The following is a 12,918-nucleotide window of genomic DNA, read 5'->3' as shown; positions in this document are numbered from 1 at the left end:
CCAGACAGTTACTAAGTTGTGAAATATTTGCAGCAATCACTTTGACAAGTTGGGTGTCATTCCTGTGTATTAACTGATCAATGCAAAAAGCTACTGGGTTATTAATGGGTCTTATTTGCTCAAGGTCTCTGGTAGCACCGTGGGTGAGAAAACACTTTGAAAATGCAATCACAGTTCACCCTCACCACTACACTCAGCTGGCAAGAGACTGCCTGGACAGAACAGGGGAGGCTCAGGTTGGATTCATCAGCTGAGCAAGGCAAAACTTCCATCAAAGCTCGTTTTTTCGTTATTCCCATCAATCCACTGGGTTCTTTCTGTGGCCGTGTAAACCACCAAGTCTCAGCACAGAAGAGCTCATCTGTTCTAAAAAGCATTACTGGGGAGGTCAGTGAAAGTACACACCAGGCAGGGACAGCGCCAGCAAGATGGGTTTGTGTCAATAATCTGGAGAGGCTGTGGGATAAACAATGTACAAATTTAGACTACTTTTAAATGATACTTAACATTTCTCAAACGATCTTTGTGTCTACTCATCTAATCTAGGCAAATCTGCCTCTAACCACAAGCCATGGCTCTGAATCCTACTGGAGGCAGCAAACATGCTGAGATAACCCTGTGTTACTGGGACATCAGTTTGGGGCTAGAAAGAGGCAGCAGCATGGGGTTTATTCTGCCAAAAATATCAGCATTTCAGAAGTTTACCTGTTCTGTGTTGGGAAAACACAAAACCTTTCACACAGGAGAATAATGTCAGTCCACTCCACATCCTCGCTTATTAAAGCTGAGATTGATAGCCCAGCCAACCCCAGTGCAGCTGATCCCCCAATGCAGAGCTCCACACTGGGCACCCTTCAGTGGTGTGGTGAATGTTTTATCCCTAACACCCAGAGCAGGCCCAGCAGGAGAGAGTGACCATCTCCCCACAGCAGAACAGGTTTCTTGGCAATCTGGGAGACTCTTCAGCCTTCCCAGCCAGAATCTAGATTTTTTTCCCCCCCATTTCAATGAATCAACATGTTTCCAGTGAAAACCAGTTCAATACAAGAAAAATGCCTCTCCCTGACTCCAGCTCTAACTCTGGAGTCTACCCTGCCTTGCCACAGCAATTTCTCTAAGAAGTTGGCTGCAGCTGGATGTGTTAAATCATACACACCTTACACTAGACCAAAGATATTTTGCCAGCATCTACCCCAAGCCTCAAGAAGGAATACAAACCAGCAAAAAGGAGATTATTTTGTGTCTTTTGGCACTTACGCTTGGAGAGCAGCAGAAACAGACTGCTCCTCCACTCTTTAGATACAAAGTACCTATAACACAAATAAAACCAGCCTGAAGGGCTAATTTACCTTCATGACAATTTACAGCGAGATCATCCCACTAGCACAGTAAAACCTGCATCGAACTGCCAGGGGCATATATATACAGTTCAACTTATATCTAAATTAATTCACACAGAGCAATTCCACTGAACATGGCACCAGGGTGGGAGGAAGGCTGGAGAACTATGCAGTGATTTTTTTTGCATTTCCACTAAAAGGTTTTCAGTTAAGCAACTACAGGTTTTATCTCAGCAACACCTTCCTCACGTAATTCCCTTCCATTTGAAAAATATAAAATTTATTATTTGATCGGCTCAAAACACTGACGGATTCCTGCTTCAAAGTCCAGAGAATTTAATGCATGGTTTTTTTTTTTCACTGACCTGCTCATTCCATAGTCTACAAATTCTGTTTTCATCACTGCTGGGACAGAAGACTAGGAAAGGAAAATAAGAAAATTCGCTTCCAACTACTTTTTTTTAAATACACTGTTACTTTTAAGTCTTCAATTTCGACTTGAAATCAGGTCAAAAATTCAGTGTTCTGAAAAATACCAAAATCCAAACATCATATGGTAATCCTTTTCATCTAACAGACAAAAGCACCCCACTTCCAACCCTACCCAATAGTTTTAGGCGAAAGGATTAGCTGTATCAGTATTAAAAACACTCTTACTGGTATCTCATTTAACTGATAATCTCAAGAATACATTTTCAGTCCAATATCTCCAGGCCTTGATAGAATTTCTCCTCCTTGTTTATATTGTTGTATTGCACACCCATTGCAAATGAAAGAAAATGAATTTTACTTCCCTCCAGGAAGAATCATTGGCTAAGACAAAGAAGGATCAGATAAGACTTTCACTTTCTATCTTTTCAATAGGACTTTGAGGGTGACCTTTCCTAAGAGGAGTAGGTATAAAGTCACTGTGTTGGACCCTGCACGAGAAAATAAACTTTACCTTGGATATTTTCCACAGACTTTAACCATGTCTGGATTGTTTGTGTTAGAAGAGTTTCAATGATTGGAGCACTGCTATATTATTACTGTAGTATTTTAACTGGAAAGTTTCCGTTTTCTGACTAAATAAGGGCTGTTCTTTCCTTCTGAATTAAAAAAAAAAAAATAGCATACAGAAGAAAGAGTACCTGCCCATCACTCCTTTTTACTCTTCAATAAAAAATATCCCAAACTTGCCACAATAAAAGACATATTATGATACTATCAAGTTAGTCCCTGTTACATTGCATCTGAAAAATACTGTCCCACTGGAGCAAGCTGGTGACTGTATGACAAGATTTACTCTTCCATGAATTCTGCTCAAGGGAGTGAAATAGATATTGAGTAGATACCAAATGCAGAGGTATCCCCCAAGAAACTCTGAAATCAAGTATTAATTATTTGTGTTCATGTCCCTGAACCAGAAAGAAAATGTTGAGTGCTGCAGTGTCCAAAAAATGCCTTTGCAAGTCAAATGTCCATTTGCATTTACAGAAATGTTTTTCAAGTACTGACCTAAGCCATTCATTTCAATTGCCTGGACATACCACAGTAACAACATAAACTAAGAAAAAAGTCTACCACTGCAAGTAAGATGAGAGGGTGATCTCACAGCAGGAGGATTGTTTCCAACAATTAGGTCCTTCTTCACCAGCAGTGGCATGGGCTCTCATGAGTCAATCCCCAGAACTGCATTCACTACATCAGTGTGATTTATAACTATACTATGCACAGAACACAACCCAAAGCACAATTTTAAAACAAAAGGGGAAAAAAACCCCATCTTTAGAGAGAAGCACCAAAATACTGGACTTAATTCTGTGCTCCTCCTCAAGGCTGACTGTAAAAGGTTTAGTGAAGCTGCCAGCAGAGTTCCCCAAGTGACCCCAAACCCAGCCTGAGCACCAGGAGCTCCTGCTGCCCACCAGGTCATGCACAATGTGCACCAAGATCTGTCATCCAAAGCCCTCAGCAGTCCAGCCCAGGAGGACACAATCATTTTATCAAACTTCACCAACAGGCCTTGGCTGAGCAGTTCCTCATGCCTTGAGCTGGGCTTCTCCTGCTCTTTTTGTGCCACATGAAGAACTCCCAGCTTGCTCCTGGCTCTCTCTGTACCTTCATACCAGACTTGCCTCCTGACTCACATCAGCTTCTCATCTGTAGCTGTCCTGGATAATTCAACACATTACTCCTTCCTGGTGTTAAATTTTCTCCCAATAGCCAGCACATAATTACATGTAATGAATTACCCACACTGAGATCAATCTGTTGATAGTTTCCAGGACTGAAATACTTAAAATTGTCTTTCCTTGACAATTGCATTAAAAAAACCCACCAAACAAAAAATCAAACAAACCCCTTCATCACCACCAACAAAAATAAAGCTATTAAGCATACAGACTTATCAGTTTATCTTACCAAGGTGAAATTCAGCCAAATGGTCTGATACAAGTATCTATGGGTTAGACACCATGTACAAACATCACTGACTTCTGTCACTTTTCTTCACACCCTTTTTCCAACATGGATCATAGTGAAGATGCGCCTTGACCTTTTTGAAATTCATGGTGAGGAGAAGGATATTAAAATAACCTTGTTCCTAACAAAAAGCGTCACCAGAAAACATGATTTCTAGGCAAAACCATAAAAAAATTTCTTATGTTTATGACCAAACTCATAAATCTTTCCTGAAGAATGGAAATTCAATCTGTATTTTCAAACCCAAACATTAATTTTCAGAAGTCATGCAATTCAGAAGCAAATCATTCCTTCTTAATTTAGTCATGATTTTACTACTTAACAGAAAATCCTTAAATAAAGGCACTGAAGTGCCACGAGAAGCAACTTTAAATACAATGTGGCAGAGGGGCATGTGTGCAACCATTCCTTGCTCAATGGAGGGGGAGAGAGGGAAGGATTGTTACTAAAATTCAGGACGAAGGCTTACAGAGGTTTCTTTTATAGCATAAGGAGAAAGATTGTGTCCATATGTAGGGTGTGAAATGATGCCTGTCCTCAAGCACATGGCTTCAACCCAGCCTGCACTTGAGGGTGCTGCTGCCCCCACCCACAGCACAGTCACACAGCAAATCTGAACCCAGACTGCACCAACTGCCTGCAGCATCTCGGTTCTGAAGGGTTCTCTGGGGACAGCCTTGCATTTGTACTTAAAAAGCTTCTGTCTGGAATTCCAAAGGTCTCAGCACACAGCACAGCAGCTGTGGGCCACACTCTCTGTGATCTTGGCAGCTCAGCAGAGGAGGCACCTTACTCACAGGTAGTTATGGGATACATATAAAGTATTTCATGACCATTTCATTGCAAATGGTCCCAAAAGTGTAATAGTGACCCTTCTGACAGAACAGAAAACTGGGGCAGAAAGCTTGTGTCTCACAGCTTAATGTTTTGCAATATTAGAAATGGCTCTTGACCAAAGAAGTGAATGTATCTTCCCAATCTACGGAGAAAAATAAGTCCTGTAGTAACCAATGGCCAACTTTAATGTATTCTCACAGCTGGGAAGTCCTGTGATGGTAACGGATTTTGAGACACTCACCCCTTCCTGCTGTCCATGTGTTCAAAAATCTCTAAAGCACTGAGCCTCACTATGAACAGTTTTACAAGTAGGAAGGAGACTTCCCAATTCCATTTTTGCCCACTCTGTTTTAGTTAGAGTGAGACTGTCATCAAACAAACAGGGTAAAGGAACTCTCTGCTAATTATTTACTGGCATTGTAACGTCCCTGTTGATTGTCAGAAAGATAGTCTCCAAGTGATTGAGGATAGAACAGCTCGTGGTTTTCACAGAGGCAGAACCAGAGGCAGAAGAGTTACCTAGCCACAGGATCCTATGTGGCACTAATCTCAAACCACCACAGAAGTCACCCCTTTCTACATCTGTGTATTCCCGTAACCCCTGGGAGATATTTTAGGGACATCCTTTCTGGCACTACTAATAATTCCTTCAATTAGTATCAGCCTACTATGCTGCCCTCTGTGATCCTGCAGAAGAAAAGTCATGCAGGTGTTATTATGTGGCATTTAGTAACTCCAGCAGATGGAACAGAGCTTGTTGGTTGAATTTGTGTGCTTCTTTTTCATAAGGAATCACTTCACATGGGTTATAGACACACCGAACATCCAGTGCTAACCAGTTCTTTTTCTGTTTGCTGAAATTGCTGAAATGCAACCAAACAGCTTCACTTTCACAGTCTATTACCAATTCATTTGGACATTTTCTGTTCATAACCACAAGCTGCCTAACACTTTCAAGAAATCCTCTCTTAAATCAAACTGAAATTGCATTTATTCCTGTTAGAAACAAGGACAAATATTATATCCTTACTGAAGCACTTATTTCCTTATATTGCTGTTTTCCTAGTTGAACAGATTTTCTTTTATAAGCATCTTTTAAAACCTAGTACACTCCCCTGTGGTGGCACTACCTACAGCATATATATTTTTATCTATGTACTACAGGTTAGTGGCTGAGAGTAAGAACACTTCTAATCTAATTATGTGCATAATGCTCTGTGTTTAAAATGTAATTGCTTCTTTCCATCATCAGTGAAGCCTCTCACCTTGTAAACACAGAAAATAGTGCAGATTGCTGCATGTCTCTGCATCTCAGCTGTTAGAAGCTGCTAAGCACTGGTGCACGCTGGACTGCTGTTAACAAGGCCTTCAAGAGTCTCAGGTATTACGCTGCAGTCTGTACCATACTACTGTGATACACTGGAATTTGCACACCATTCCCAAGCAAAGCAGGAGAGAGCAGAACCACTACAATGAACATTGCCTTTTCCATCCTCCTTTATGTGACCAATCCCAGAGCTCTAATTCCAGAACCTTCTTGTCAATCAAGCATGAGCCAGAGTATTCCCCAGAAGTGAACAAAGCCTCTGTGCTGCTGATCTGTGAGACAGAGATCAGTCTTTGCTGCCCAAGGGTGGGAGCTCTGAAACAGGGTATCCCAGCAAAGACTTCTCCAGGCAGCTCAGCACCCTCAGCTGTTCTCCTTCCAGCATCTCTGGACTGAGCATTACTCCTATTTCCTCCCCTCTTACACAGCTGACCTCCATATACCCCCACCTATGCTCCCTGATCGATTTCCCTACAAACTCTTCCTCCTTCCTTCTTATTCTGTGGCTTGGCACTGTCCCTTGGGAATCTGACCATGCTCACATGGATGTATTTCGTGGAACAGATGAGGTATGTGTCTAACAAAGGTAACCAGTTTCTGTATGAAACCCTTCTGTCTTTACTTCTGCAAAATGTCTCATTTTCAGTAACCAAAACCACAGGACTTATTTTTCCATCTGAGAGAAGTGAACTGGGAGAACAGGGCCCAGTGCTGTCCTTTGCTGCTAAGTGATTTGCCTTCACAATTCAGGAGGTAATTAGCAGCCTTATTAACATTTACATGCTTTCATGGCAAGGAATTTTAGCACTCACTCCTCAACCATCCTGACAGAAGGACAGTCTGCCACTCCAAGCCTGTCAGAGCTCTGCATCATTCTGAAGGGTAAACTCAGGCAAATTTGTGTCTTAAATGGTCACTTCTGACAGTGTGTATTTGGTTTATTCTGTGGGGCTTAAAATTTAAAAAACTAACCAAAGAACTCACCCTCTCTCTGCAAAAAAAACCCCAAACTGAACAAACACCAACAAAACCATCCCAAGTCCTGGAAAATACCCTAAAACCTGAAAAATACTGCAAAAAGAGAGAGAGAATTTTGCTGTTTACAGTCACAAGTATATCTCTAGAAATTGTTTACACTGATGGCACAAGAACAACAGAGTTAAACATGCTTTAAGTATGCTAAGGCTAAATGATTATCTCTGTTTTCCATATGCAGATGGCTGCTTACTAGAGCCTAAGGAAATGAGAAAGGGGACAATGAAAGTGCTAAACTCATAAAAATTGAAAGTCCCTAAAGGAACACATTTTGAGAAAACAAAGTCACTGTGATTTGCCACTTCCTTCCTCAGCCAGCTCTCACAGGCCCTGAGAGCCTAACAACCCATGACATGATCTGTTCAAGCCTGTGAACAGGTGTCCCCTAATCCCCCCACTCAATGCAAAATCCCAACAAAAACAAGTTAAGGAACGAAGGAGAGAAAGAAGGAAATGAAATGTGGGTCCCTATTGGCTGTTAAAAAACATCCTTCTTCTCTGTTCCAGGTAACCTGGTTTAAAAACCATTTACATGTCCAAGTTTTTAACCCTACAGCTGAAGGTTCCTGAGAAAGTGACACCAAGTGGAAAAACAGTTGCTGTAAAAGATCTCCTCCCCGTCCCCCACCAAATCAGGGTACTACACATCAAACCTGTACACTGCAGTGATATGAGTGTGTATTTATACCTTTTAACTCCTCATAGCACTACAAAATCACAGCAGATATGGACAAAGGAGAATGACAACTTTAGCATCTCATATGTTTATGCAATACCAGCCTCGAGGTCTGCCACATTCAGAGCAACCCATTCCAGCTAAAATCCACCTATGCACACCTGAGGAGACACCTATGCAATGGAAAGCTGTGTCTGACCAGCACAATCTTTCTACTTCTACCATCACTAATGATATTTCAGACAAAGCTAACTGGCAATAACAAAAAGACCATTTCATTTGGAAACTCAGAAAATTTCCTCTTGAAATGGAGAGGCAACAAACACAAAACTCCCTGGAGTGATTTTTAGAGTGGTTTTTCTTCCTTCACTCCAAATAAATCTAAGTTTGATCTTCTAATCCAAAAATTCTGTGTAGGATCCAAGTTAGAAATGTCTATAGCTCAACAATCATTAAGCTGAGACCATTCATTAGTGCATGGATGATGAATGTCTTGCTTCAGGAATAAGCTGCTCAAAAGAGCAATTAAGAGAAAGACAGTACTCCTGGTGCAAGTATTCCTAATTTTGTCCTGAACTGACACTGGAGGATTCCTAGCAAAGCCATCTCTTCCTGTTCTCTGAAGAGCAGGCCAGAAGCATAGTCAGAAACCAGTGGGAATCTGACTCTTTTTACGATGAATTTAACTGGCAGCTCAAACTTCTTTTTTCTGCAAACACAATGATTTAAATATGGCATAATCCAATCCAAAGAACTAAACTAAAATAAAAAGGTACAACACTAATCCTGTTTATCAGACCTCAAGTGCCCTGTCTACTAATTGAATGCACTATTCTCATTTCTGAGTAATAGTTTCATATTGTTTCAGGCTGCATTTGTGTGTCAAATTGTTTTTAAAGCTCAAGTTTGTTTTTCCTAAAGAGCCTGCATGCCAATTAACACAGAGCATAAATAATGCTCAGCTTTCCAGCAGCATTATGAAATGCAAGCAGTGTGGAGGAAACAGGACCTGCAGCTGTGCCAGCTCCACAGCCCCAGTAACCTTAAACTCGGGTTCGCCCAGACCCATCAGGGGTGATCTATTTGCTGACCCACAGTTAATAAAAAGGCTCTATTTTGAGTTCAGAGCTGTTTACTACTGCTGCTATTTAATGCCCTGGTGCCCTGGGAAAGGAGAAAGAGCAAAGAGGAATGCATCTTCAGGCATCACGAGGACAGGTTTATGTCTCACGTGGGGAGAGCTGTGACAAGTCCAGCCTATAAAATAGGTGATGAAAGGAGCAGAATGTGCCAGCAAGCAGGAGCCCTGTTTGTGCTGCTGGTGTGGCACTGCTGGCAGCTCAGGCTGCCCAGAAAGTCTCCTCCTCTTAAGGTAATCAATACTGGGAGAGAACATATAAATGTATAACATTTATATATTATTGTATTTTATATTATTTATCTACCTATAGCTGTCTGGTTAAACACATCAATTTAACCTTTTTGTTTTCCTTTTTGCCCATTTAATATGTTAACTACAAACATCTGTCTAGGTTTGGTGTTGGGGCTGGGTTTTTTGCTGCTGTCATCTTTGGGGGTAGGTTGTTTAGGTTTCCTTTTTCCTTTATTTTTGCTTTGTTATTCAAAATATGAGGGATCTTGTTAGTCTCTTCCCTGCTACTTTTCTCAGCTTCCTATTCCTTTCAAACTTGAAACTTTTCCATGAGTCTTCAGCTCTGGGAAGTTACAGATTGACAAAGGAACGTAACAACAGCTTTCCCCTTCATGCCTTTCTAAAACATGTATATCAGCAATTTGAGTGGTTTGGATTTTTTTTTTTAAACAAAGATAAAAATTAAATGTAACTTTTTTTTTTCCCAGAAAAATGATACAGAAAATGTTTGTTTTCATTTGTTTGGCTTTTCTTGTTTTTCTTTTGGCCAAAAAGCTGTTTGTTCTAAAAGTTAACTGTGCATCCAGCAACTTGTCACAAGCAAAAGAGATTCTGATATGGAAATATTGATTAGAAATATTGATATTCTTCCTGTTTCCTCTCCATTATTTTTACAGTAAAAACTTCAACCAGTATTGCAATCAGTATACAACAATATTTAGAATACTGCTTTGTTGCCAAAATCTTCAAACATATGCTCTACAATTCTTTTGTAATGACAGTATCTATTGAAATATTAAAGTTCGTTGCATGTGTTAGAGATGCATTTATCTCCAAGTATCTCGGATGTAATTAAGCTGAAGTTATTTACACATGAGAAAACTAAACAGAGCTATGTGGGAGTCGGAACCCCCATTAATGGGACAGACAGTAAGTGCCATATCTTTGCTCCATGTCGGAAATATTCAGTAAGCTCCTACAAAACAATCTGCAATCATGAAAATTGCTTTAAAGCAAGAAAATGGAACACTAGAAATTTATCTTTTATAACTGCTACAGACCACAAAATCCACTTCAAAAAGAAACATCACGAAAGCCAACACAATCCCATGGAACTTCTCTGTTTTGACAAAAAAGAAATTTTTTGGAGAACATTCACTGGCACACTTCCAACCAGCTCTGCTGCAAAAACTGATGTATACTTTGACAGTGATAGTAAAGATACAGTTGTGTTCTAAACATCTCTTTCTCCTTAGGGCAATGTTGCCTCATGTTATACAGAGTAAAAGAAATGACAGCAACAAGTTTGGCTTCTGGAAATGCAAGTGTATATTCCAGTTTAGAGTCTAAAGGGTAATGGGAAAGACACTGATAAAATACAGAGGGGAAAAAAATTAGCTGAGAAACTAGAAAGGTCTTTTCACCCTACATAGCTTCCAGGTGCTCTACCAACCTGGAACAATGTAATGTTGTTACTTTCTAAGAATGCCTGCAGAACTTGCTCTGATAAGGATGCTGGGCAATTCTAAGAGCAGCTGTTATTCACAGTGCTATGGCAGAAATTCTGAGAAGGGAAATTCTTTAAAAACACAATGGTCTGGTCACTGTGTTTTTCTGACACCTCTACAGGAAGAGCTTCATATTATCTAATCAAGGCCCAACATGATGCTCAGCTCTGCACTGCTGAGCCCATCCAGAGCACCCTGTGAGGGGCCTCCAGCCAGTCCCAGAGGTGCTGCTCCCTCACTGAGCCACACAGGGCAGGATCCTACAGACAGAGCTGTCTCAGCTGGGAGAGGACAGGACCTGCAATGGAGCCTTTCAAGAAAGCCATTCACTGTATCTAATACAGATACCTAAAACTCAGGAATTACAAGCTTCTACTTCAACAAAACCCTCTCTTCAATTAAACAAGTTCAATTCACTAAGTTCACTGCGATGAAAAAACGTACGATGGCAACAGTGTCTTAGAATGCTGCTGAACCATCAGAAGGATGTGAAGACACCTTTTTCACCATTACAGCAAGCTTTTACTTGTAACTTTACCTTTCTACAACATCCTCTCCATTCCAGCAGGTTGAGCTGTCTCTCATCACCAGGTCTCCATCACAAAGCCTTTCTGCTATAGAGGCATAAAAGGTTCGGGACCGCTTCATGTAATTGATGAACTCTCTGTAACGTAGGAAGAACACATTTAACAACACAACAGTAAACTTAGCAGCTAAACCCCCTGCCAGCCTAACCCTCCACCAGAGCAAGACTTTAGAAAATAAGTAATCTGAGTAATTTCTATTTCTAGTGTATTTCTACTCCTTATAAATCATCCAGTTTTAATTAGTCCAGTGTCAATACACGTAATTACACACATAAGGGGTGCTTTTAACACATTGTGTTAACAGGTCTCTCACAAAATTTGAAAAAGGCTACACCTATTCTTTATAAACAGATTAAAAAACATTGAGAAAACATCATCATTAAAGGCATGGCCAGTACAGACAGTGTATTTCTGATGACTGTTTATGGAAAATTGCCTTGAGGGCAAATTGCTGCCTCTTTTATAATCTGATTATACCTCTAATATATACCTGGCTGAGGTAGCCATAAAAACAAACTAACAAAACAAGTGTTAATTCAGCACACAACTGAGAGTGTTGCAGAATGAGAAATTACCCTACTCCACTGCTTTAGAAGCTCCATTTTGATATGTTAAAGATACAGAGAACAAGATGCCGGACACAGATTGAGCTCGAGCTATCACAGCTCTGTGCTTGGCTCAGAACTCCCTCAGCAGCTCCACCGGGGAGGCCAAAGGACTCATTCTAGTTTCCAGTGTTTGAGCCTGGCAGGCTGTGAGGGGACACTGCACTGAAGAGGTGCCTGGGGTACAGCTGGATGGAGCTCGGCACACCACCAGTCAGGATTTATCACCCCTTAGGAGCAACAAGCGCTTTAAACAACATCAAATCCACTGGTAAATATCTATCCCTACAAGGCTGAGGCAGTGGTCATCTCTCCCCAGAGCTATCTTTATACTTTCTCAAAAGTGCTTAACCATCCCATTTACCTTCTGTGATGAAATCCTGCTCTAGATAAATCAGTCATCACATGATCCTAAGAAACTAACTTAGCCTGACTGAGCAGGAAAGCTGGTATTTAAAGCAAAGAAAAAAGCAGGAATTTGGGGGCTTACAAGGAGGTAATCAGCATTTCCACCTCTTGAGCACCAACTTACAAACATGAGCTCTGAGTATTTATAGAGTAGAGCCAGGTCCAGCCAGAAGGCTGCCTGACAGAACAGCCTAAGAGGATCAGTTCCAAAAGGAAACACAGATGCCAAAGATTCTACAGGTTCTAAATCAGAATCTTCTTTGAAGGAGGAAACTAGCACCCTTTTAAGAGTCTAAAGCTTGCCTTACTCAGCTCACCCCAGAGGTTTAAACTCATTTGCATTCTCATCAGAGTGGGGCTCTGATTTCAAAGTAGTATTTTAGCAAATGCAGAATTCTGTGTCCAACTCTCCATCTTACTGAGTGAAAATATTCACTTTTCATCACTATAAAACTAAACACACTAAGGTAGAAAATGTAGCTTCCCAGTGCCCCACAATGTAAAAGCAGCAATCAAAAGTATGCCAGCTCCTAGATTACAGCTGGAGATGAGCTAGGTGTAAAGACAACAAAGCATGTCACCTTGTTTTCATTCTTACCGAGAGATTTTTTTCAAACTTCTTGATTTGTCATTCTTTGAAGCTTTCAGAGGCAGAGAACTGGAATAGCCCGGGGAGAATAAGCATCAATCAGGAGAGGTTGGGGAGTAGGGGAGAAGCAGGAATTCAGGCAAATGAGGAAAAGAAATGAGAAACAAAAGA

The 12,918-nt window shown here is 40.8% G+C and overlaps 1 protein-coding gene across 4 annotated transcripts in view; it reads right to left on the bottom strand.

Moving 5' to 3' along the window:
- LOC104693055 (glypican-5-like) overlaps positions 1-12,918 on the bottom strand; it is a 338,825-nt gene that overhangs the window by 211,622 nt on the left and 114,285 nt on the right. For 3 of the 4 annotated variants that reach the window (XM_039556826.1, XM_039556825.1, XM_039556828.1), the window contains 2 exons: positions 12,757-12,816; positions 11,097-11,222 (listed from right to left, as the gene is read on the bottom strand). In XM_039556826.1, the coding sequence (XP_039412760.1) occupies positions 11,097-11,222; positions 12,757-12,816 (186 nt within the window). The remainder of the gene's footprint in view (positions 1-11,096; positions 11,223-12,756; positions 12,817-12,918) is intronic. The other variant, XM_039556827.1, reaches the window with a different exon arrangement.

This window comes from Corvus cornix, chromosome 9, assembly GCF_000738735.6.
Source record: "Corvus cornix cornix isolate S_Up_H32 chromosome 9, ASM73873v5, whole genome shotgun sequence".
NCBI lineage: Eukaryota > Metazoa > Chordata > Aves > Passeriformes > Corvidae > Corvus > Corvus cornix.
This window is presented reverse-complemented; position numbering and strand designations above follow the sequence as displayed.